Source organism: Ictalurus punctatus, chromosome 1 (genome assembly GCF_001660625.3).
Source record: "Ictalurus punctatus breed USDA103 chromosome 1, Coco_2.0, whole genome shotgun sequence".
Classification (NCBI taxonomy): domain Eukaryota; kingdom Metazoa; phylum Chordata; class Actinopteri; order Siluriformes; family Ictaluridae; genus Ictalurus; species Ictalurus punctatus.
In genome coordinates, this window is record NC_030416.2 from 37984192 (window position 1) to 38010870 (window position 26679).

A 26679-nucleotide genomic window follows, 5' to 3' on the forward strand; every position below is an offset into this window, starting at 1 on the left:
ATACATCAGATCTTCTCCACAGTTTAACAAAAAACTGTTAAGGGAGCCGAAAGAGTCGACTCTTACTGGTGAGATGAGCCAAATGATTTGACTCATTTAGACGGAATTTTGATTTCCAGCTTCAGGTATTTTTCCTCTGTAATAAAGTAATGTGTGTACAGTGATTGTGACGTACTGTATGTCTGACTGTATGAATGTCCCTCCTCAGCAGCGCACACACCACCAAATCTACTGGTGATACTATCATCAGTTATATACAGTGGTGCCTGAAAGTTTGTGAGAATTTTCTATATTTCTTTATAAATATGACCTAAAATACCATCTGATTTTCAGAAGTGCTAAAAATAGATAAAGAGAACCAAAGGAAACAAAAATATTATTTATTAGTCATAGTCGTTTATTTATTGAGGAAAAAGATCAAATATTACATACATTTTATAACATATAAGATAGTACAAGTCAAATGTGTTTTAATCACAACATGAACATAAACAAAGTGTGTGTTTGATTTAATTACACACTATACTGCAGGTACAACAAGAGTTTATTTATTGCTGATAAACAAATGTAATAGTAGAAGTGTCATTACTGTTCAGTTTGTGTGTTTAAGCTACATTATACTGGATTACTCATAAACAATCTAATATGTAGGTTTAGTTTATTTATCTCAGCTGCTTCATATTTACAGTCCTGACATTTCATCATCTAATGAACCACAACAAAGCATTTTACAAGCAAAATCTTACCCATTATCATTATCCTTTTAAAATAGTAATAGTCACATACACTCACCGTCCACTTTAATAGGAACACCTGTACACCTGCTCATTTATGCAATTATCCAATCAGCCAAATACACACAACAGTCTCTATACAGAATGGTGAAAAAACACATCCTGTGAGCGGGTGTTCAGTGTGAAAATCCCAGGAGATCAGCAGATTCTGAAATACTCAAACCAACCCATCTGGTACCAACAACCATGCCACGGTTAAAGTCACAGAGATCAGACTTTTCCTCCATTCTGATGTTTGATGTGAACATTAACTGAAGGTCTTGACCTGCATCTGCATGGGTTTATGCATTGTGCTGCTGCCACGTGATTGGCTGATTAGATAACTGCATGAATGTGCAGGTGTACAGGTGTTCCTAATAAAGTGGACGGTGAGTGCATGTTCTTCACAACACTTTGTAATGTTTATTTGTACAGGTTAATGTAATCCATAATCATCTGAGGTTGAGAATTGGAGATCAGAATGAAAATGTCCAGAACCTGTGAAGAAGTGGAAAAGAGTAAAATGATCAGATATTCATCAGATTTATCAGAATCAATGATCAGACTCCTCAAAAGAAAAATCAGTGTAAACACTGTGTGTGTGTGAGTGTGTGTGTGAAAGAGAGAGAGAGAAAGAGGGAGAGAGAGAGAATGAGTGAGTGTGTGTGTGTGTGTGTGTGTGTGTGTGTGTGTGTGTGTGTAGAACCAAGACAATCTGATTTGAAGGATTTGAACGATACAAACAGTAAAAGTAAATAATAAAAATCCTGATGGAAATAATTCAGAAAGGATATTAAACTGATTCCTTCAGCTGAGAATCACTTGCTGCTGTTGAGGTCGGCCCACATGACTAGCCTAAAGTTTGGCGTGAGATTGCTATGGACGGTGCCACATGGACATCCTAAAGCTGACTGTGGATGTTCTCACTTGGACATCCTAATGATTAGACTTACTAAAGACAGTTTACACTCAGCGCTCATTCATCATACAGTGGAGAACTTCACTTTGATACTATAGACTTAAAGCTAAAACTCTACTGAAATCAGAACTGCTCGACTCTATAACTGTAGAAGAGGAATGATTTATAATCACACTATCCCGTGTCACCCAGAACAGGAAGAGTTCCCTTTTGAGTCTGGTTCCTCTCAAGGGTTCTTCTCCTCATATGGTCTCAGGAAGTGTTTCCTCTCCACTATCACCTCTGACTTGCTCATTAGGGATTTAAATCTAAAGCTAGATCCAGATTTCTGTAAAGCTGCTTTGTGACAGTGTCCATGATAAAAGTTCTATTCAAATAAAATGTAAAAAGTCTGTCCTGTCTGTCTAAACACACTAAGTCACATTACATTACTAGTATGTGTGTGTGTGTGTGTGTGTGTGTGTGTGTGTGTGTGTGTGTGTGTGTGTGTGTGTGTGTGTGTGTGTTTCTGTCAGTAACTCACTCTAGTGTCTCCAGTGTACAGTGTGGATCCTTCAGTAGATCAGAGAGCAGCTTCACTCCTGATTCTCCTGGATTATTGTAGTACAGATTCAGTTCTCTCAGGTGTGATGAGGGGTTTGACCTCAGAGCTGAAACCAGAGCAGCACAACCTTCACCTGTAATACTGCAGTGTTCCAGCCTGTAGAGAGATCAACAATTATAGATCAACCTACACACTAACACACACACACACGAACACACACGCACATGCATACTCGCATACAGAACTATTCAACTCCCAGTGCAAATCAGGTTTATTGTCAAAATTACAGACTTTCAGCTGTTTGTAATGAACAAATCACACAAAAGCGACTGAAATGGTTCAACACAATGGATACTTCAAGTGGTTTCCCCAAATTCAACTAAAAATGCAACTTATAATGATTCCTCCAGTCTCAAAATTATTCACCCCCTGAAGAGAATCCCTCACAAGAGCACAAATATGCAAAACAGGTGTTGTCTCAAACACACCTGATATAAACTAATCAAGGGCTTCATTAGCTGCACCAGGCGTGCTTGAGCTTGAACACGTGAAATACCTGAACTGGCTAGGGGTAGAAAATTATGAAAAACCTGGGTGGGGAAGAAAAAGGAAGCTATCAACAGCTGCAAGCTGATTTGTGAGAAGGCAGGTTGTCACAAACCCTCGAGTGACTGCAAAAGACCTGCAGCAAGACCTGGTGTAACAGGCACTGAGGACAATGATCCCAAGCATACCTCAAATTCCACCAAGGATTGGTTACAGAAGAAGTCCTGGAAGATTCTACAGGGACATCACAGTCACTTGACTTGAATCCCATAGACGATCTCTGGTGGGATTTGAAGAAGGGGGTTGAAGCACACAAACCTAAGAATATTACTGAACTGGAGGCCATTGTTGGAGGAACGGGAGAAGATTCCTCAGGAATGCTGCCTGAAGCTCTGCGTCTCGTATGCAGCAGGTCATAACAGGTGCTCTACTAAGTACTAATGATGCTCGCCATGAAGGGGTTGAATAATTTCTGAAGAAGTCATTATAAGTTGCATTTTCAGTTGAATTTGGGGAAACCACTTAAAGCATTTGTTGTGTTGAACTATTTCAATTACTCTTGTTTGATTTGTTCATCGCAAACAGCTTAAAGTCTGTACATTTTTACAATAAACCTGATTTGCACTGGGGGGTGAATAATTTTAATTGCAGCTGTACATGTTTACTACTGTTCCAAATATTCCTTATGTTGCTTAAAAACAAAATATATTGTGTTCAGTGGAAAAAATTTTAGTTTTATACCCAGTCATTTAAAAATAATACATTTAGAGCTCTAATCATAATACCACAATACTGTGAAGCAGTGATATATTTACTTAAGGTTATCATACCGTCAAAATCTCATACCGGCCCATGCCTAAGTGACAATAAAATAAACACAGTGTGTGTGTGATGATCTGACCTCAGTATCTCCAGTGTACAGTGTGTGTGTGTGTGTGTGTGTGTGTGTGTGTGTGTGTGTGTGTGTGTGTGTGTGTGTGTGTGTGTGTGTGTGTGTGTGTGTGTGTGTGTGTGTGTGTGTGTGTGTGTGTACCTCAGTATCTCCAGTGTACAGTGTGGATCCTCCAGTCCAGCAGAGAGCAGCGTCACTCCTGAATCCTGCAGTTTATTCTCACTCAGGTCCAGTTCTCTCAGTCTGGAGGAGTTTGATCTGAGAACTGAGGACAGAACTCTACAGCTTCCCTCTGTGAGATTACACCCATACAGCCTGGGAGAGAAATGATATATCAGAACAGTGACATGTGTGTGTGTACACACCTTACACACATACAGACAGATATCACATGTCTACATGTTCGTAAGAAAGATAAGAGGAAGAAGGTAATAATCCAGTCTGAAGCAGCAGGTATCTTTATTTATAGCACAGACTTTTATTCAGTGTGTTTTAGCAGCTTTGGGTGTAACGTTATACAATGTATTTCTGTTTGCTCTATGTGCTATTTGTGTGTCTATGTCGGTGGTGGGATGGGTTTCTTTTGTCTCCTCCCCCTTCTCTAGGCCCCACCTACTGCATGCGTACGTTCCGGATTGCTTGCTACTCGATGATCATGTCTTGTCCACGCCTGCTCCGCCTTGTGAGACAGGACTGATTGCCTGCACATTTCCGGAAGTGTACTCAAGCCTCGTCAGTCTCCATCCCAGGGCAGATCAGTGCCATTGCGTTGTGTATAGAGAGAAGTGCTTTTTGCCTGTGTATGACTATTTGCGATCTAACACTCCCTTATTTATACAGTTTTCTAAACCCAAACATCAATATGTTTAGACATAGCATTCCCAGAATACCATTACGTATGCGAATCAACAATTTTGAGAAACCTTGTTCCCACTGAGTCTGCTGATCTCATAGACAGTTATCTTGAGGCCTTTGCCGTTCCAGGGACAGTTATCTAGTAGGTGTAGCCCAGCTCCAATACCCATATAATATAATGGACCTGTCACATTTTGTCCTTAAATACTAACCTGTCAGTGTCAGTCCTGACTGGTCTACCGTGAGCAGAGGATTCTCCACACCTTCACACACAATATGAGTAAGTTTCTTTCATATTTTGTTCTGCATTTTCTGTTTTCTAATGTGGTTTCTTTCATATTTTGTTATACATTTTCTGTTTATAATGCTTGCAAATAGTTTACCCCCTTTACTATACTCTATACCTTATACTATCCTTATAATCCTTATACTCCTTTTATTATCCTTATACTATCCTTATAATCCTTATACTCCTTTTATTATCCTTATAATATCCTTATAATCCTTATACTCCTTTTATTATCCGTATAATATTCTGCATTCCTTCCGTGTGTGTATGGCTGCATAGGCCTCTGTGTGTGTGTGTGTGTGTGTGTGTGTCTGCACGTGCCTCTCTGTCTGTACTCCCCAGTTCCTAGATTTCATTGTGAATAATGAATTAATCTTAAAGTTAAACTTAATCTTTAAGTATGAGTCCAACTCATCAATATCACCGCCTAATACATTTCATTCTCTTCTATGTGTTCTAGGTGCCCGTCACTTTACCTTATCTCCTTTACTGGAGGGGCTGGATTCAGATCTGAACACTCGCTATCAGCTTGCGCATCTCACTGCGGACATCACTATGCTACTCGAGGTTCTTCGCACCCCCTCTGGAGATACGGGTTCCCCCGGCCTCTCAAATATAGAATCCACTGAATTCCCAATAAAGTTACTTACTACTTATCCTTGGTCTCCCTCGTGTTTATTTCTTGTGTTTTTCATATACAATACAACAATTCTTTTTTTCAGATCCTCAGAGAGTTCTTTGCCATGAGGTACCATGTTGAACTTCCAGTGACCAGTATGAGGGAGTGTGAGAGTGATGACACCAAATTTAACACACCTGCTCCCCAATCACACCTGAGACCTTGTAACTCTAACTCTAAGTCACATGATACCAGGGAGGGAAAATGGCTAATTGGGCCCAATTTGGACATTTTCACTTAGGGGTGTACTCACTTTTGTTGCCAGCAGTTTAGACATTAATGGCTGTGTGTTGAGTTATTTTGAGGGAACAACAAATTTACACTGTTACACAAGCTGTACACTCACTACTTTACATTGTAGGAAAGTGTCATTTCTCCAGTGTTGTCACATGAAAGTTATCATCAAATATTTACAAAAATGTGAGGGGTGCACTCACTTTTGTGAGATACTTCAATAGAGAAAAAATAATAAATATAAATATATATATATATATATATATATATATATATATATATATATATATATATATATATATATATATATATATATATATATATATATATATATATATATATATAAGGTGCTTCATTTGGAGAATAAAAACAAAGTAAATGCAATTTTGGTCACGCCAACCCTTTCCTTTTTTTTTATTTTATTGTATGTTGCGGCCTGAACTAGACCGGGTTTGTAACATGGGAAAAGTGTTTTTGGAGAACATTTACACTCGGACCCACAGTTCAACACCAAATTTTCCCACAATTACAATGTTACATTTTTAAAATGTTAAATGGTAAACAAAATGTTATATAATATTGTGTCTATTGGGAACAAATGTAAAAAGTTGATTATTCTTTTCTCTCTGACTTTTTTTTGAACAATCGAGGACATTTTGTTACATTTAAGTAGTGACTCATGTCAAATAACAGTTTTCAGTTTCAGTGTCAATTTACATTTAAATATAAATATAAATGTTAAACCTAAATATTAAATGAAATGGTTAAATGTTATAGAATATATTAATAAAGCACAATCTAATAATCAATATGAGATATCAAGCATGATCAATATGTGTAATCAATACTTAGAAGCATAATCTAAAGCCGTAAATCAGACTACATTCTAGGTGTGTACTGAGTTAGAAGAGTCTTGTGTTTTTCTGTATCTCTGCACAGCAGTAAATCAGCGTTTAGACATTTTCTGTACGGCCAAAACCGCTCTTCTAGTTAAGGCAACACTGAGGCTTGGACGACACTTTTGAGTATCGAGCTGGGATGAAAGCCAGAAACTCATTAAGGTAGAAAGTGAAACTTTGTACAGAGTAAAAATTCTGTCCTCATAAAACCTTTTTTTTTTAAATCAACTAACTGCACATGCAGCACAAATCTAAGATCTCATATAGACATAAATAATTAATTGTGGGGAAGGAGATTGGTTTGTTTTTAGGAAGGAAGGGTTAAACCCCACCTAGAGATGAGCTCGTTACAATTAGTATATGAATGAGAGATTTATTTAATTTCATTTAACTGTCATATCACAGCAAACCAGTGACTACATTTCCCATCCTGCACTGCAGCCTGCAAACATGGTCGCCATGGACCGCAATTCCCAGAACACTCACTTTTATTCTAATCACGCACACCTGCATCCAATCTCACACTTTGTGCAGTATTGAGTGTATTCACCATGCCAAACCTTTGTTCAACGTGTTCTGGTTCATGGTTTTTGATTTTGCTTCTAGTTTCTCCTTTTGTGTGTTGCCTTGCGTAGTTTATGTCCGTTTGCCGATTGCCTGACCTTCTGCCTGTTTTTGGACCATGCTTTTGATTCATGATTTGGATTTGTCTGCCTGCTTCTCTTTAATAAAGCTTTTATCTGCATTTGCATCCATCCTCAACTCCATTACATGAGATTAACATTGATATTTACTATTTAGTTTTAACATTTATAGTTAAGCTTTATATTTAATATTTTAGATTATATATTTAGATTCAAAATTTAAATTTATATTTAACATTTACACTGAAGTGTATTTGATACGAGTCTCTATCTAAATGTAACAGAACTGCCTCAAATGTTCAAAAAAGTCAGAGAGAAAAGAATATTTTTACATTTGTCTCCCCATATCTGTCAGCCCCTTGTTATACATCAGACTTGTTGATCTACATTTTAATATTATTAGGTTTGTACTATAATAGTGACAATAAAATAAACACAATGTGAGAGTGATGGTCTGACCTCAGTATCTCCAGTGTACAGTGTGTGATTGTGTGTGTGTGTGTGTGTGTGTGTGTGTGTGTGTGTGTGTACCTCAGTGTCTCCAGTGTACAGTGTGGATTCTCCAGTCCAGCAGAGAGCAGCTTCACTCCTGAATCCTGCAGGTTATTGTAACTCAGGTCCAGTTCTCTCAGTCTGGAGGAGTTTGATCTGAGAACTGAGGACAGAACTCTACAGCTTTCCTCTGTGAGATTACACCCACACAGCCTGTGAGAGAAATGATGATATATCAGAACACTGATATATGTGTGTGTGTGTGTGTGTGTGTGTGTGTGTGTGTGTGTGTGTGTGTGTGTGTGTGTGTACGCCTTACACACACATACAGACAGATATCACATGTCTACATGTTCGTAAGAAAGATAAGAGGAAGAAGGTAATAATTCAGTCTGAAACAGCAGGTATCTTTATTTATAGCACAGACTTTTATTCAGTGTGTTTTAGCAGCTTTGGGGGAAAGTGTTTTTGGAGAACATTTACACTCGGACCCACAGTTCAATACCGATTTTTCCCCCCAATTACAATGTTACATTTTTAAAATGTTAAATGGTAAACAAAATGTTATATAATATTGTGTCTATTGGGAACAAATGTAAAAACAATTGAGGCCGTTCTGTTACATTTAAGTAGTGACTCATGTCAAAGTAGTGACATAGTTTTCAGTTTCAATTTAAATATAAATATAAATGTTAAAAACCTAAATATTAAATGAAATGGTTAAATTTAAACTTGGTGATAATTAGGACACTAAAGAGACCTTTCTACTGACTGTGAAAAACACCAGAAGAAAGATGTCTAGGGTTCCTGCTCTCCTGCATGAACATGCCATAGACCTGCTGCTAGGAGACATGAGGACTGCAGATGTGTTCAGATCAATACACTCTAATGTCTGTAATGTAAGACACCTGAGATGGTGCTACAGGGAGACAGGAAGGACAGATGATCGTCCTCGCAGTGGAAAATTACATGTAAGCATGTGTCCCCCAGATGTGATGGAGAACTTGCAGATGCCTTGGTGGAAGTGTGGAGGAACATCTCACAGCAAGAACTGACCGATCTGGTGCAGTCCATGAGGATGAGATGCTCTGTATAACTTAAAGCAGCTGGAGAACATCAGATACTGACTGTTCCTTCTGATATCGACCTCCACTTTATTCAGGGACTCATTATTCCATTTCTGTTCCTCAAACATCTGTGAAACTTCTTCAGTTTATGTCTCAGTTGTTGAATGTTTTTATGTTAATACAAATATTTACACATGTTAAGAAATTTTCTGGAAATAAAAGCAGTTGAATGTGAGAGGACATTTATATATTTATCTAGCTGTGCTAGTGCTACACATGTTTCAAGTGGTATAAATCCCCATCACTTGAGAAGTTGACCCAGAGATCTACAACTATACTGTGGTGGACACTACAGTGATCCTGAACAGCTGCTAATTTCTGTCTTACTGCAACTATTGATTCAGGATACTTATTTGGGACCATGATGTCATCACAAAACAGGAAATCCTGAAATTAGTCTCTGCTATGAAATTACAGACATACAGAAATACAGAAGTAGGTCAATGTAAAAGTAGCAGCTGTAGCAGTAGCTAGTCAGGTAGGCAGTGTAGCTACCGCTAATGTGCTGTGTACCTACTTTTCTACATCTGTACATCTGTAACTTCAGAACAGAGAGGATTTTCAGGTTCCAAACAAGTCTCCTGAACCCAAACAAAAAACCCTGCCACCTGTGGACTTGCTCTTTACACCGACTGCCTTGTTCCAAACCCAACACAGTATAGTGTAAACCTGGCAACCCTACTGCACCATGATCTCCCAATGAATCACACTCTGAGACATGGGGACAATTAGCATAATATTTAGATTTAACAATTAGCTTTATATTTAACACTGAAGTGTATTTGATACGAGTCTCTATCTAAATGTAACAGAACGATCTCAAATGTTCAAAAAAGTCAGAGAGAAAAGAATATTTTTACATTTGTCTCCCCATATCTGTCAGACCCTTGTTATACATCAGACTTGTTGATTTACATTTTAATATTATTAGGTTTATACTATAATAGTGACAATAAAATGAACAAAATGTGAAAGTGATGATCTGACCTCAGTATCTCCAGTGTACAGTGTGGATTCTCCAGTCCAGCAGAGAGCAGCGTCACTCCTGAATCCTGCAGTTCATTAATACTCAGGTCCAGTTCTCTCAGTCTGGAGGAGTTTGATCTGAGAACTGAGGACAGAACTCTACAGCTTTCCTCTGTGAGATTACACCCACGCAGCCTGAGAGAGAAATGATGATCTATCAGAAAAGTGACATGTGTGTATGTCTTTGTTTCCAGTGTTAGTTTTCAGTTTCAGTGTAAATAAATTTAAATATAAATCTAAATGTTAAACCTAAATATTAAATGAAATGGTTAAATGTAAATGTTAAATATAAACTTAGTGATAATTAATTAGGGATGTGAATAACAGATTTAAAAAATCAGCTTGGTTACGCATGTAACCCTGTTCCCTGAGAAGGGGACTCCACGTTGCGTTAGCTGAATGCTGTGGGAAGCGCCCTCACGCATAACCAGTATCTAAAGCTAGTGTAAAATCATGCCTATTTATAGGCCTGCCATGATCAGATGACATGGCAATTTAGCACTTTGCGTGATATATAAATGATGCCTGTGATCCGCACTGTCAGCCTCTATTACCTGACGCGAAGACGCAAATCACAGGCCTGCCCCAGTATGACAAAGCTATGCAATGTCTTGTTACCTTCTCAGGGAACAGGGTTACATGCGTAACCCAGACATTCCCTTTCAAAAGGAACTTCGATGTTGCATTTAGCATAATGATAAGGATAATTATAATGAGACTTTATTGGTCACATATACATACTGTATGCACAGTGAAATTATTTTCTTCGCATACCCCAGCTTGTTAGGAAGTTTGGGTCAGAGCGCAGGGTCAGCCATGATACAGTACCCCTTGAAGCAGAGAGGGTTAATGGCCTTGCTCAAGGGCCCAACAGTGGAAGCTTGGCAGTGCTGGGGCTTGAACCCCCGACCTTCTGATCAGTAACCCAGAGCCTTAACCACCAAGCCTCCACTGCCCCTAACATACATAACACTATGGGAACAAGAATATCCACTCCATCTTTCCGAGGCTATGGCCTGTTCAAAAAGATCTGAGCCCGAGGGTCACTGCAAGACACTCGAGCCTGGGTCGGAATGTATATCCAGGCTGTATAATCGAATGGATGTGTGCGGCGTAGACCACCCTGCCACAGCACACACATCCTGTAAGGATACCCCTTTGGACAAAGCTTTCGAAGAGGTGACCTCCCTAGTGGAATGAGCCCTTATGCCCAGAGGCGTAGCGAGACTGCGCACCTCATAAGAGATAGAGATTGCTTCCACTATTCAATTAAAGATGCACTGCTTCAACACAGCATCAATTCTACTGTGGCCTCCAAAGCAGACCAGCAGCTGCTCTGACTTATGCCAATGGCCAGAGCTGTGGACCTAAGTACAGAGAGCCCTTACTGGACGCAGTTGGTGCAATTTCTCTTGTTCCGGTATGAGGGATGGAGGAGGGCAGAAAGTCTGCAACACTACTGGCTGGGAGGCAGGTGTAGGCACTTTAGGAACATAATCCGACTGGGTACAGGAAGGCCTTGGCTAATCCAGGGGTAAAGTCAAGGCAGGAAGGGGCAACAGAGAGTTTGTAGATCTCCTACTCGCTTGATAGATGTCAGGGCCAGCAGAAGAGCTACCTTCAGAGTCAGAAGCTTCTCAGAGGCTGACTCTAAGGGCTCAAATGCAGCACCTGACAGACTTTCCAGGAGCACAGAAAGGTTCCAGGAAGGTATGCATGGCCTGCAGATGGGCCTCAGCCATCTGACACTACGCATAAAAATTAAAGTTAGAGGAGGTTGCCCCACATAGGCTCCATCAATAGGGGCATGGCTGGCTGAAATGGCAGCCACATAGACCCTGATTGTAGGAGGAGCCAACCCTACTGAGAAACGTCTTTGTAAGAACTCCAGCTATTGCACAGTTTGCTGGGTCTAGCTGACGTTCCTCACACCACGAGACAAAAAGTTGCCACTTGAGCCCATACAATATCATCATCATGGATGGCATTCTGGCATTCAACATGGTCTCTACAACCTCAGTTGTGAGATCAGAATCTATGATCTGGTGCCCCTCAGGGGCCAGAGCCAGTTTCCATAGTTCTGACCAAGGGTGATAAATCAGCCCTCAGGCTTGAGACAGTAGATCCCTGAAGATGGGAATCTCTGAAGGATTGCTGTTTAGCAGGGATATTGTCTCTGAGAACCATATTCGAGCTGGCTAATAAGGTGCTAATTAAAAGCAGACGTAGACAATTTTGGCGAACTCTCGCTAGAACTTGTGGGAGCAGAGCAATTGGGGGAAAAGCATATGGATATGACCTTGGCCTCATGTGCGCCATGGCATCCAGCCCCAATGGTGTCGGAGAAGTGAGTGCGAACCACAGTGGGCAGTGTGTTGTCTCCTTGGAGGCAAACACATTCACTTCCGCTTGGTCAAACCTCCACCATATGGACTCCACCACTTGTGGATGGAGTCACCAATCCCTGGGCCTCAGCCCCTGCCTCAACAGGATGTCTGCCCCCACATTCCATTTGCACAGAATGTACATTGCAATCAGTGACAAAAACTTTCCCTCTGCCCAGATAAGAATTGGTTGTGCCTGCCTGAAGAGGGGGCATGAACATAGTCCACCATGGTGGTTGATATATGAGACCACCACTGTGTTGTCTGTAAATACATGGTGACATCTCAATTGAGGAAGAAAGAATCTCAGTGCTAGAAACACGATCCGCATTTCTAGGCGATTTATATGCCACTCAAGAGGAGGGCCACTCCAGAGACCATGAGCTGGACAGCAGTCTAAGACCGCACCCCAGCCCAGGAAAGAGGTGTCTGTCATTACTGTCTTGCAATAAGGAGACACCCCATAAGTGTGACCCAAGGCTACAAACCGGGGACATTTCCACATTCTCAGAGCACGTAGGCATTGCCGCGTGACAGTGATTACTCTCAGACTACCAAATTTTCATTTCATTAACATTTAACATTTATACTTACTATTTAGTTTAACATTTATATTTAACATTTATGGTTAGATTTAAGATTTAAACTTTCATATTTAGATTATATATTTTGAGTAAATAATTAGCTTTATATTGAACATTTAAACTGAAATGTATTTGATACGAGTCACTATCTAAATGTAACAGAACAGCCTCAAATGTTCAAAAAAGTCACAGAGAAAAGAATATTTTACATTTGTCTCCCCATATCTGTCAGCCCCTTGTTATACATCAGACTTGTTGATTTACATTTTAATATTATTAGGTTTATACTATAATAGTGACAATAAAATAAACACAATGTGAAAGTGATGATCTGACCTCAGTATCTCCAGTGTACAGTGTGGATTCTCCAGTCCAGCAGAGAGCAGCGTCACTCCTGAATCCTGCAGGTTATTGTAACTCAGGTCCAGTTCTCTCAGTCTGGAGGAGTTTGATCTGAGAACTGAGGACAGAACTCTACAGCTTTCCTCTGTGAGGTCACACCGACACAGCCTGGGAGAGAAATGATGATATATCAGAACACTGACATGTGTGTGTGTGTGTTACACACACATACAGACAGATATCACATGTCTACATGTTTGTAAGAAAGATAAGAGGAAGAAGGTAATAATCCAGTCTGAAGCAGCAGGTATCTTTATTTATAGCACAGACTTTTATTCAGTGTGTTTTAGCAGCTTTGGGGAAACTGTTTTTGGAGAACATTTACACTCGGACCCACAGTTCAATACCAGTTTTTCCCCCAATTACAATGTTACATTTTTAAAATGTTAAATGTTAAAAATGTTATATACTATTGTGTCTATGGGGCACAAATGTAAAAAGTTGATTATTCTTTTCTCTCTGACTTTTTTTGAACAGTTGAAGCCGTTCTGTTACAATTAAGTAGTGACTCATGTCAAATAACAGTTTTCAGTGTCAGTGTAAAACAGCACAAATGTTCAAAAAAGTCAGAGCGGAATATTTTACATTTGTCTCCCCATATCTGTCAGCCCCTTGTTATACATCAGACTTGTTGATCTACATTTTAATATTATTAGGTTTATACTATAATAGTGACAATAAAATAAACACAATGTGAAAGTGATGATCTGACCTCAGTATCTCCAGTGTACAGTGTGGATCCTCCAGTCCAGCAGAGAGCAGCGTCACTCCTAAATCCTGCAGTTTATTCTCACTCAGGTCCAGTTCTCTCAGTCTGGAGGAGTTTGATCTGAGAACTGAGGACAGAACTCTACAGCTTTCCTCTGTGAGCATACACTCACGCAGACTGGGAGAGAAATGATGATATATCAGAACACTGATGCCTGAATGTGTGTACAGCAATTTTCTGTGTATTTACATTGCAGGGAAATAAGTATTCAGCACTTTTGGTTTTGTTATTTAATATAATTCCAGTGCATATATCCACTTATACACAAGATGTCTTAACTTTGTACTTATAAATAGGAACAAATAGTAAGCATTAATAAGATGATAACTGATAGGCAAAAAAAGACACCACAAATGAACAGCATTAGTACTTTGCTACAAAGTTATTGTTGGCAATTACAGCTTTAAAACATCTACAAGCCCTGGCAAAAATGACGGAATCACCTCACTTAGAGGATGTTCACCTGGGTTTTTACTTCCTAGCAAATAAATAAATCACAGATATGATCTAAAAAAAAAAAAAAAAAAATCTAAGATTTTTGTTTAATAGCTCTACATTCGGGCTTCACAAGACATACCTCAAACATTTCTCATTCCATCGATAGAAAATAGGATTGGTGATGAAGAAGTCATTTTTCAGAATGATAATGCATCTTGCCACTGAGCAGAGAGAGTTCAGGCTTTTCTTCAGGAAAGGCAGGTCAACTCAATCAGCAGACAGTCCAGATCTCAATCCAATTGAAAATTTATGGTGGAGATTTAAAAAAAATTACAAGGCTCCATCCTGCAAAGCTGGTCTGTCAACTGCTATTAGAAACATTTTGAACCAGCTTGATGAAGAATATTGTTTTTCATTAGTGAAGTCCACACCTCAGAATTCAGGTCGACATAAAAGCCGAGGCGGAGCAACAAAATACTAACTGTAATTTTGTTTGTTGATGACTCCACAATTTTTTCTTGTACTTGAACTTGAAAAAAATATGCCAATAATTAAAATTATTTCATTTAACTTGTTTGAGGTATGTCTCACAAAACTAGTAGTTCAGCTATTAAACAAAAAGGTTGTGTGTCATATCTGTGATTTATTTATTTGCTACGAAGTAAAAAAAAGTGTGGTGACTCATGTTTGCCAGGGGTTATACAGTAAGCAATTAGATTAGTGCAGTCATTAATTCCTCCAGGTCACAACAGTCCTGCTGATGGACTTGCAATTTCAAAACCATCCATAGGTTTTCAGTTGGATTCATGTCAGGAGATCGCCAAGAACTTCTGCAGTTAATTTGGCTGTAAGTTTGTTCCACATTGCGTGAGGTAAACACTGTGGGAAGCGTACTCGCGGATTACCAGTATCTGAAGCTTGAGTAACATCATGCCTATTTATAGTCATGCCGTGGGCGCAATCTTTCTGGTGTACTTTCACTTTCTCTCTTCTTATGAATTGCAACCCTCTATTCTCAAATCGTAACAAGGGTCCTTGTGGAGGTAATTTGGCTGTGAGTTTGTTTTCTTTATTGTTTTCTAGTTGAAATTTTAATCTTCTCCACAGATTCACTATCTTGGCTGGTGAGAGTCTGCACTGTCACTCCCTCAGTTTCTTTCAGTAACTACTTTACTCTGAATAGAGTCGTGGTGGATCTGGAGCCTAACCCAAGGTGTGGGAATGTAACCTGAAGGAGATGCCAGTCCATCACACTGCACCATTCACATACATTCACACACCCATTCACACATAAGGGCCATTTATCTTATCAAATCCAACCAGAGAACCTGGAGAAAACCCACACAGACACAGGGAGACTTGCACAGAAGCTGACGTCTCAACAAGAACTTCTTTTTTTTATTGTCAACGATGATTGACGTTTAGAAATGTCCAGATTAAAGCAGCCATCTAGATGACAATTTTAAATCCTAAGCAAGTGTTGTAATACCAAGCTACAGACACTCCATCATCCTTAGCACCCACACACACAAAATAGTGGCCAGCTATTCTTCTTTCCGTTTATGGATGTGACGTAACCAGGCAAATAGGAATAACATCAAACCACCATTTACTGTGAAATCCGACCTGACAGCTCAAACTATAAATCATTATTATAAGCTTATCTTTGAGAATCGCAGTGATGTAAGCAGACAGTATTAAACACTGATTTTTTAATGTACTTGCGCAATCATTGACTTTTATTCAGTTTTAAACAAAACAAAGTTTGGTACTGGAGCTTAAAAAATTACATTTAAAGTGATCTTACTTCAGTATCTCCAGTGTACAGTGTGGACTCTCCAGTCCAGGAGAGAGCAGCTTCAATCCTGAATCCCGCAGGGTATAATTACATTTCAGGTCCAGTTCTCTCAGACTGGAGGAGGGTGAGCTGAGAACTGAGGACAGAGGTCTACAGGCATCCTCTTTGAGATTACACGGAGACAGACTGGGAGAGAAATTATATCAGAGCACTTCTTAATCACAAAAATATTTTTGTTTTCTTTAACTTAATACTTAAAATAATTTTAATTAGAATTCTAAAGTTAGCAATTTACATATTTTGTTCATTTTTGAAGTGAAAAGAAATATTCATAACAATGCAACAAAGTCAACATTAAAAAAAGACAGTTATCAACAAATGATAATAAACAGTTGCTTTATATTTAATATATTTAGCAATGCAAATGAGCAAAAGTTTAGATACCCTTCCAGTTGTAAAGTTTCAGAACTTAATTAACTCAATGGGCCTTAACTGACCCTGACCCTATCCCTAGGCAGGTCAAGAATATAACCGTTTCAGAGGGTAAGAAATTCCCTGACTGTTCAAACATTCTGCTAACACTCAACAACCACGGACTCCTCTGATCCAATGAGGATCTCAAAATAAATGTAATTGATGTCAAAAGAAGTTTATAAAATGATATCCAAAATGTTATTAAGAAATGGCAGATAAGAAGATCTGTGAGCTCCCTGTATGCTACAGAAAGGAACTAAAATAAAACCCACAAATAAGACTAAGGACCTGCAGGAAGAAGAAGCTGAGAAAGGAGTGGTGCTGCACTGATCTACTCTCCAGGGTTGCTCTCTTGAGAGTTGCTTCTATAAATATGATCTGCATGGAGGAAGCAGAATGAAACTGTACCTGCAACCTCAAACATGAATGTCTGGTGTGTGTAAAACTATTGAGAGAAGCCAGTGACATTTTGGAAACATGTTGCTGTGGACTGATGAAGTAAAAATGGAACTGTGTGGCCACAATCACTAAAGGTATGTTTGGAGAAAAAATGAGCAGCATTTGACTGGCAACTGTTCAGCCTGGGGTGATTATGTTATGTTCTGGGGTTGGGACAGCCGGTGCAAACACACTGTGCATGCAAGATGGCCCAAAAATACCTAGAAACATTCTGTAAACATTCTCATTTTTAAAGAAACGAGACATATGATGGCACACTGTATAATTTTCTGACAATCGTTGAAGGTGGTAATGTGGCACATAGCAGTACAAATGTAAAAAGTGGTGGGTTTTTATAAAGGCTGTAATTAACAATTAGAGACCAAAGATCTCATTTATCAAAGTGTGTACAAATACAAGTTCTAAACTGTGCATAAGATCGGCCTGTACGCACAAGAATATTTTTATTTATCACGTGTACATACAGCTGTACACAACGGGCGTTGATGAATACCACACATTCTCAACTGATGTGCTCATGCAGGGCCACAGTCATCATATACTGTAAACAACTTCCCTTTAAGACCAGGACCAGAGCCAAATGAGTTTATGTCAGGACCGAGACCAGACAATCAGATGTGTTAATTTGGTGGTTGTAGTATCTTCCTAACCGGACATGAAATTTCTCTTGAAGTAACTAAAATATCCCATCGACTTTAGTATTATCAATGTGTACAGATAACAACATAGGACATGATAAGCATTGCCCATTCTTCTAACAAGTGTTGCACTACAATCTTACTAAATATCATTACATTAGGGGTTAGGGAGGATGTGTGAGTAAATAAATAACAGTAAATAACAGAGTTTACTCGTTTAGAAAAAAACAACAACCTTTAAACGAAAATATAACAAAAAAGACAGAGACCATTGGCGTGTGGTCTCAAGACTGGTCTCGATACAAACTTAATTTCCCTCATAATATTAGGTATTTCATTCCTTAAAGCAAAGAAAATTTATTTTTTAAATTATGGGGAAATTTGCTGCTTATATAAAGTTGTTCTCCTTCATTCTCCTTACATACAGAATGATAGTGAGATAATTAGAGTAATTATTGATGAGCTTTATTCTAATCATCGTAGTATCATTTGTTTCAGCAAAACCTGTAATACATTTATGAATAAAAATTACTCACTCTGCCTTTCTTGCTGCTTTCAATACTGGCATCATTCCCAGAACACATTCATCTGATATCTGATAATTCCTCAAAACAAACACATCCAGATCCTCTTCTGAGGTCAGCAACACAAACACCAGAGCTGACCACTGAGCAGGAGAGAGTCTGTCTTCACCGACACACCAGGAATCTCCTCTGTTCAGGTAATGTTGGACTTCCTGCACTAGAGAATGATCATTCAGTTCATTCAGACAGTGGAACAGATTGATGGAGTTCTCTGGAGATGGATTCTCCCTGATCTTCTTCTTGATGTACTCGACTGTTTCCTGTTTGCTGTGAGAGCTGCTTCCTGTCTGGGGCAGTAGGTCTTGTAAGAGAGTCTGATTGGACTCCAGTGAGAGACCCAGAAGGAAGCGGAGGAACAGGTCCAGGTGTCCGTTCTCACTCTGTAAGGCCTTGTCCACTGCACTCCTCAGGAAATCAGACATGTTTGACTTGGTGAAAAGATCAGACCAGGTTTGTTGTTTTGTAATCTTTTTGTTGATGAAGGAGAGAAATGCGTATAAAGCAGCCAGAAACTCCTGAACACTCAGATGTACAAAGCTGAACACCTTCCCCAGGTGAAGCCCAAACTCCTCTCTGAAGATTTGGGTACACACTCCTGAGTACACTGACACTTCTCTCACATCAATGCCACACTCTCTCAGGTCTTCCTCATAGAAGATCAAGTTTCCTTTCTCCAGCTGTTGGAAAGCCAGTTTTCCCAGTGCCAGGATACTCTCTCTGGTCTGCTGAGGATCAGGGCCACATTTCTGATGGTACATTTGGTCCTTGTGTTTGATCTGAAAGATCAGGAAGTGTGTGAACATTTGAGTCAGAGTCTTGGGAATCTCTCCACGCTCTGCTTCACCCAACATTCTCTCTAGAACAGTGGCTGAGATCCAGCAGAAGACTGGGATGTGGCACATGATGTGGAGGCTTCTTGAAGACTTCATGTGTGAGATGATTTTATTGGCCAGGCTCTGATCACTGATCTTCTTCCTGAAGTACTCCTCTTTCTGAGGATCACTGAACCCTCGTACCACTGTTACCTGGTCTACACACTCAGGAGGGATCTGATTGGCTGCTCCTGGTCGAGAGGTTATCCAGAGGAGAGCAGAGGGAAGCAGATTCCCCTTGATGAGGTTCGTCAGCAGCACATCCACTGAGGCTGACTCTGTCACATCACACAGTCTCTCATTCTTCTGGAAATTTAGAGGAAGTCGACACTCATCCAGACCATCAAAGATGAACAGGACTTTGTTGATCTCACAGTCTATTAATCGCAATTCTTTTATTTCTGGGAAAAAGTGATGAAGAAGATCCATCAGACTGAGATGTTCCTGCTTCATCAGATTCAGCTCTCTAAAGGGAAGTGGAAACATGAAGAAGACGTCCTGATTTGCTTTTCCTTCAGTCCAGTCCAGAATGAACTTCTGCACAGAGACTGTTTTTCCAATTCCAGCAACTCCTTTAGTCAGCACTCTTCTGATGGACTTGTCTTTAAAGAGATCATTACATTTGATGGGTGTCTCCTGTGCTGCTGGTCTCCTGGACGCTGTCTCAATCTGTCTCACCTCATGTTCATTATTGACGTCTCCACTCCACCCCTCTGTGATGTAGAGATCTGTGTAGATCTCATTCAGAAGTGTTGAACTTCCAGGCTGTGAGATTCCTTCATTAATTCTTTTACATTTCTCTCTCAGTGTGGATTTGAGTTTTCGCTGGTGCACAGAGACGAGTTCTGATAAAAAGAAGAATAAAATGTAAACTCTATGATCATCTCTGTTGACTATTGATATTTTCATAGCTGTGTATCATATGTAATGTCAGTACTGATCTGTTATTATATTGTGCTGATAAAAGCACATCATTATGATGAGACGTGTTTAATAAATTTCGAGCAGTTTCCTTCCTCTAAAGTTAAAGTGATGTTATAACCCCATGAGCTCTTACTGTTCTGCAGCGTGTTAGCGAGATCTGTGAGGTTCATGTTCTTCAGGAAGTGCAGTGTGATCTTCAGCACTCCCTCTCTGACACTGCTCTGATCCTCCTCCTCCTCCACCTCCCTCTCAGAGCATGCTGGGTAATCTGGACTCAGGAGCTTCTTAAATCTCTTCAGCTCATTCTTTAACAGACTGATGACTTTGTGCTCCAGCTCCTGATGAGAAATAAAAAATAAGAGAAAATTGTGAATTCATAATGTTACTCTCTATTTTCTATGATATAATATGATTTGTGGTTCAGTGTGTGTGTCACGAATCAAGGATGGGTTCGGAAGCAATCGCAGATATATAACAATTATTATATGAACAAACAACAAAACAGACACTACGACAACTAGGCAAAATACTGTGGCATGAAACAAAACATGGAACATGGTCGTCTAATACAACGAAAGACAGTGAATCAGTGCAGACAATGGCTATATATACACATGAGTGCTCATTAACCAAAACGTGAATCAGGTGCAGGTGGTCATGTGACATGTAATGCAGTGCAGTGGCTGATGGGAAGTGGAGTCCAGAGCTTCCTGATATGTGACAGAACCCTCCCCCAAGGGCGCTACTCCCGGAGCGCCCAAAATTATACGTCCTCCATCTGGTGGTCCTGGCCCCCTGGAGAAAATGTCCCCCGCAAAATCAGGAGGCCGGGCGGCTTCTACAATGGCACAGGGAGGCTGAGATATTTCCTCGGCAGAGCATGAAAGCGGCGCGACGTCCCCAGCTGAACTGGAAGGCCGAGAGAAGTCCCCCGTGCGGCCAGGGAGAGGAGCGTGGGTCTCCTCGAAGCAGAAGGGGGGAACGCTAGTTGCCATGGAGCAGGCGGGCTGAGCGACGACCTCAGCTGAACGGGGAGGCTGAGGCTCTGAGGTCACTATGTGAACCTTGGGCATGGGCAGAACTTGGCTGGCTGTGTCGGCGGACTGGGGCATGGGCAGAGCTTGGCTGTGCGTGTCAGCAAACTGTGGCGTGAGCGGGGCTTGGCTGTGCGTGTCGGTGGACTGTGGCGTGAGCAGAGCTTGGCTGGGCGTGAGCGGTATTTGGTCATTTGGGTCAGTAGGCCTGAACGTGAACTCAGGGACGCGAGACTTGATTTGGACCTCAGGGTAGGACAGCCTACCGACACGAGTCATAACAAAATGTAATAATTTGGCAGAAGATGAGATACATGTATTTATTTATTTACTCAGCAACACATAGCAGCTAGTTACAGACTCTGGGACCTGCTCTTGCTGAATTCTCATCTTCACTGCCTGACCGTTTCAAACTGCACCACTAAAGTAACATGTTTTATATTAAAAACACACACAAATATACCCACAAACCTTAAATATAGACTCCAGTAGGTTGCTGTGTGTGGTATCTGAATCCTTTTGCAGCCTGTGAACATACAAAACATTACATTTAACAAAGACTATAAATCATATTCATATCTGTAAAACACAAACTATTAAATAGACATATTTTCTAATTATCCATACTAATCATCAGTTCAAGATTCACTAAATGATTATTACTGCTTATTGAAAAAATGTATTTATGAAAATACAGTATCAGTAATTTACATAATCACATCACATTTCATCTCACTGAAATCTACGGCTGTAAAAATGTCATTATTTCATTTCACGTCTGTAATATCACACTCTCCAGCTCTGAGAAAGCAGATGTGATGAACTGATGTAATTCTCTAAACCAGAGTTTGAGCACGTGAGAGTGTGAGTGATTACACACTGAACCAATATTAAACTCCACTGACCTCAGATCAGTAGTACTGTCTCTGTCTCTGAATTCTCTTGGATGGTCCATTGACCTGTCACTCCTCATGGACACACAACTGGGTTCAGGTGAGTCTGATCTGAAGATATAGATGTTTATAAACACAAAACATGAAGTGGACAATCAGTAGATTTTAAAATGTCTAATGTAAAACTTGTTAATTCAATACTCAATGTTAACACTGATACAATCATTTTGAAGGAAGAAACAAACTTTAACCAGCTACAGGGACAACTTAGACATGTTCCTCAGCTTAAAGTCACTAATCATCAGCTGGTTTTAAATGTCTTGATAGAAAACTGCTCTATTGAACTATTCAGTCCTCACTTTTCACAGATACACATCAGGTTTCACAGAGTCTGATCTGTTTAGTGTTGGAGAATGTGAGAACATTTATGTTTTGCACAGAGTCACACTGTTATATGTTCAGTGGAGAAAGGCTTTGTTACAAAATACATAAAATAAAAAATAAAAATAAAATGTAAATATTTATTTCCAAGAATAAACACACAACTTAACTCTGTGGCAGAGTAGAGAGCCCCAGAAGTACAGAACATTTAGGACACTTTCCCCATTTGTTGAAAGAAGCATTTATATGGTCTCAGCAGAATATCATGACATATGCAAGTAGTACTGAAACTATAATGTTGACTGATTAAAAACACAATATCATCCTACACATTCACACTCAGTATACTTGCAATAACTTTATACTGAAGTAATAAGTGCAATAGAAAATCACAAGTGAACAGCAGTGGAGTTAACGGTAGTGCATGTAAGGTTCACATAACGTAGTCACTGAGCCAGGTAGACTAGTGTATATCTTGTGTTGGTCTAGGTGAATGAGCAGGGTCAGAGGTTACACTATCCTCAGCTGTATGTGTTGTATGTGTAGTGTGTGTAGTTGAGGTATTTGGGAATCCAGTGAGGTGGAAGGTATTCCATGTTGTACCATTACTCAGCTTGTATGTGTCTTCACCAACTTTTGACTGATTGTGAATGGATCACTGAACTTCCTGTGTCCTTTTGGAAAATGTAATGGGGGGGGGGGGGGGGGGGGGGGGGCACTAGTTGTGGCATGTACAGTGGCATGGTAGACTTACAATAAAGTCAATCACAGCTGATTTCCATGACTGTCATTGCTGTATTGTTAATTATATGTTTTCCTTAAGCACTCGGTTTAATCGCTCTACTGCTCCACTGGCAGCAAGGTAGTTGAGGGAAGAGCAGTTGTGGCAGATCTGTCTTTCCTCCAGGAAAGGGGTGAATGGTGGAGAAGTAAACTGTACTTTATTATCAGTCACGATTCTCAGAGGGTTTCCATGGCGACTGAAGTCAGTAGTAATGTACTGAGTAAAAGCAACCTCAGGCCATTTGTTAGAGTAGTCAGTCATCGTTATTGCATACCTGCGGTCTGGTGTAGTAGTCCGAAAATGTCCCTGAGAGCCTTCTTCCATGGGCCATCTGGAAGCGACACAGGTTGTAGTGGCACTGGATGATGTTCAACTGGCACCATTGGCAGGCACAGATTTTACTTAGGACCTGAGCCTCCATCTTTGGGATCACAGAGTTGCTGCTTTGTCCTTATCAACCCGTGGTGGGATTTGTAAGCGATGGAGATCAGAGAATAGAAGAGGGTAATAGGTCAAATAGCTGACAAGGTCTTATGAGCAGTAGAGAGGAGGGCAATATACTCTGATTTGTCATCATCTGCCTGAACAGGAGCAACAGTACTGTCAGCTGACAGAGTAGCAGGCAGGGGCAAGCAGAACATGCAATCAGCTGGAGCATTTTAAGAGCCTGGGCAGTAGATGATGTCATAGTTGAAGTACATAAGGCAAACAGACCATCTGCTGACACACAGACCAGCACGGCTGACACCCTTTGTGGACAGCAACATCGACAGTGTCTGGTGATCTGTCCTAAGGGTGATGTAGACCACAGGTATGTACACCACTTTTCAATGGCCCAAATGCACGCAAGGGCTTTGTCTGCCATAGTAGTATAAATGTGCTCAACAGCAGAGTGAGTACAGGAACTGAATGCCACAGATCTTTTGCCATTATCTGGTCCCACTTGAGACTTGATGGCACCCAGTACATAGTCAGATGCACTTGTAGATATAATGGTGTGCAGTGTGTGGTCAAACAAGGCTAGACTCTGGCTATTCACAAGCATTTTCTTAACAGCCTTTAAACTTGCATGTGCTTTGACAGTCCACTGGAATGCATCTCTATCTGCCTCAGACATGCGAGGATTGGCTGTACCACGGTAGCATGGTGTGGCAGGAATTTAGAGTACCTGGAAAGCAGCCAGAAGAAGGAGCAGAATGTAATAGAATCAGTGGGTGCAGGTCATTGGCGATGACCTGTATGTGTTCTTTTTCTGGAAGTAGGCCCTCAGATGAACCAATGTGACCTAAGAAAGGCAGATTGTGCTGCTGGAATGAACAAACTGTACCCTGGCCGCATTCAAGCACAGTAGGATGGTTTAAGGACTTTGGCATGTGTGTGAATTTCATGCACTTGGAAGTTGGTCAAGACAATGTTAGAGAGGACACCCTTAATCTGGACAGTAGTTCATCCATATGAGGCAGAGGAAAGGCATCTTTGATGACTGCTTTCTTAGGCTAATGTAGATCAACACACATGCACACTCTTTGCCAGAGTTCTTCTGTGTTATGACTATGAGGGAAACCCAAGCAGAGGTATCAGTGCACTCAATCACACCAGTAGTGAGCACATACTTTAGGTTGGGTGTCTGATGTACAAGTGTGACAGCGGTATACATTTTCACAGGGTGCACACAGTTTTTTACCCAAAGGTGAATGCAGCAGTACATTCATACACAGGAGAAGAAGGAGAAGAGACAGAGGTATTAGGAGGCAGTACTCTGTTCTTGGCAATATTTATAAGTAGCAAAGACATTAGGTCTCCTCCCAGCAAAGGAATCCCTTTGTCCACAATGACGAAGGTACGTGGAGCAGATCAGACATGAAGAGAAACTTTTGCTGATTAGGAATGTGTGTTTTAGAGAAAGACACAAGCTTGACAGTAGACTGTGTCAGTGGAATGTTGCTGAACAAGTCTACCATACAGGACTGTGAGTGGTGTGCAGTAATCTTCAAATCTTCGTCACTAAGCTACAAGTTCTGTAGTTTTTGAAGCTAACAGAATAGCAACGGACACAACACACACACTTCACTCACCTCTCGCCTTTCTCTGTGTCTTGCTCCCCAGACACACTCATTTTGGAGGCCATGTCTCCTCCAACAGATTATACCTATAGACCTGCACACACACACACACACACACACACACACACACACACACACATTCAATTAAATTTTATTTTATAGTGCTTTTAACAATGGACATTGTCCAAAAGCAGCTTTAAAGAAATCTATAAATTCAGGATATAGATGTTAAATGTATGAATTTATCCCTAATGAGCAGCCAGAGGCGACGGTGGTGAGGAAAAACTCCCTGAGACGATATGAGGAAGAAACCTTGAGAGGAATCAGACTCAGAAGGAACCCGTCCTCATCTGGGTGTCAATATAACCTTATAACCCTTCTATAACTGTGTACTACATGGTCAAATACTGCAGTTGTGTAACCAGGAAATTCATACAGTTTTAACATTAAATCTACTTTTGTTGAACTTCTCCACTGTTCACTGATGGAGACTTAAGTGTAAAACTGTTCGTGCCAATTGTAGTCATTGCCTTTTTTTTTGTGCAACATTCAGAGAAACACTGCAGGACACATATTTACTCCAGTCCAACATGTGTGTGTTAAATCTAACTCTGTATCTTCACACGGTTCACTTACAGTAAAATCAAGTCCTACAGTAAACTGTGTAAGTTACAACTTCAGTACAAATCAACTGAACTGTTCTTCATCTAGTGTAGATTCATAACATTCACATATTATAGCTTTAGATTTAGATACTTACTGTGTTCTTCTCCTGAGAACCTTTTACAGTCCAATCGTCACTAAATGCAGTTTCACTTTTACTTAAACTGGATTGACTGGTTTAGTCAAAATAATTTTTAAAGCAGGAGGTGGAGTAAATAAACACACACACACACACACACACACACACACACACACACACACACACACACACACGCATGAACACAACACAATGTTTTTGGTTTTAACATATGAGTGAATTTTCTGTTTTTTTTTATCATGTCTAAAACAAAACTGGTTTGTGTGTTTGTGTGTGTGTGTGTTGGAGTGGGGACAGATATCAGCAGCTAGAGGATATATTAACAATAATAAAGAATTCTGCATGGCAACTTCAGGAAAAGTGCTGGGAACAACACCAACTATCATTACAGCCGGTATCAACCTCTCCAGATCAATCAACACTGTTACCAGGAAGTTCTTTTGGAATGTTCTGTTTAAATTTGATAAATCACATGATCACAGGAGGTCATGTGACTCTTTTCTGTCAGCTCATGAGTGA

General features: G+C 40.2%; 1 protein-coding gene and 1 pseudogene across 9 annotated transcripts in view; both read right to left on the reverse strand.

Annotated features, from left to right (window-relative positions):
- Positions 1-26219, reverse strand: part of LOC108270697 (NLR family CARD domain-containing protein 3-like) — a 59920-nt pseudogene extending 33701 nt beyond the window's left edge.
- LOC108268894 (NACHT, LRR and PYD domains-containing protein 12) overlaps positions 1-26679 on the reverse strand; it is a 113837-nt gene that overhangs the window by 41811 nt on the left and 45347 nt on the right. For 4 of the 9 annotated variants that reach the window (XM_053684608.1, XM_053684615.1, XM_053684632.1 and 1 more), the window contains 2 exons: positions 7806-7979; positions 3816-3989 (listed from right to left, as the gene is read on the reverse strand). In XM_053684608.1, coding sequence (XP_053540583.1) covers positions 3816-3989; positions 7806-7979 — 348 coding nt within the window. Of the gene's footprint in view, positions 1-3815; positions 3990-7805; positions 7980-9880; positions 10055-13223; positions 13398-14001; positions 14176-16303; positions 16481-18401; positions 20167-20378; positions 20584-21750; positions 21806-22184; positions 22284-25412; positions 25495-26160; positions 26252-26679 lie in introns of those variants that run through there. The other 5 variants (XM_053684634.1, XM_053684635.1, XM_053684637.1 and 2 more) reach the window with 5 other exon arrangements.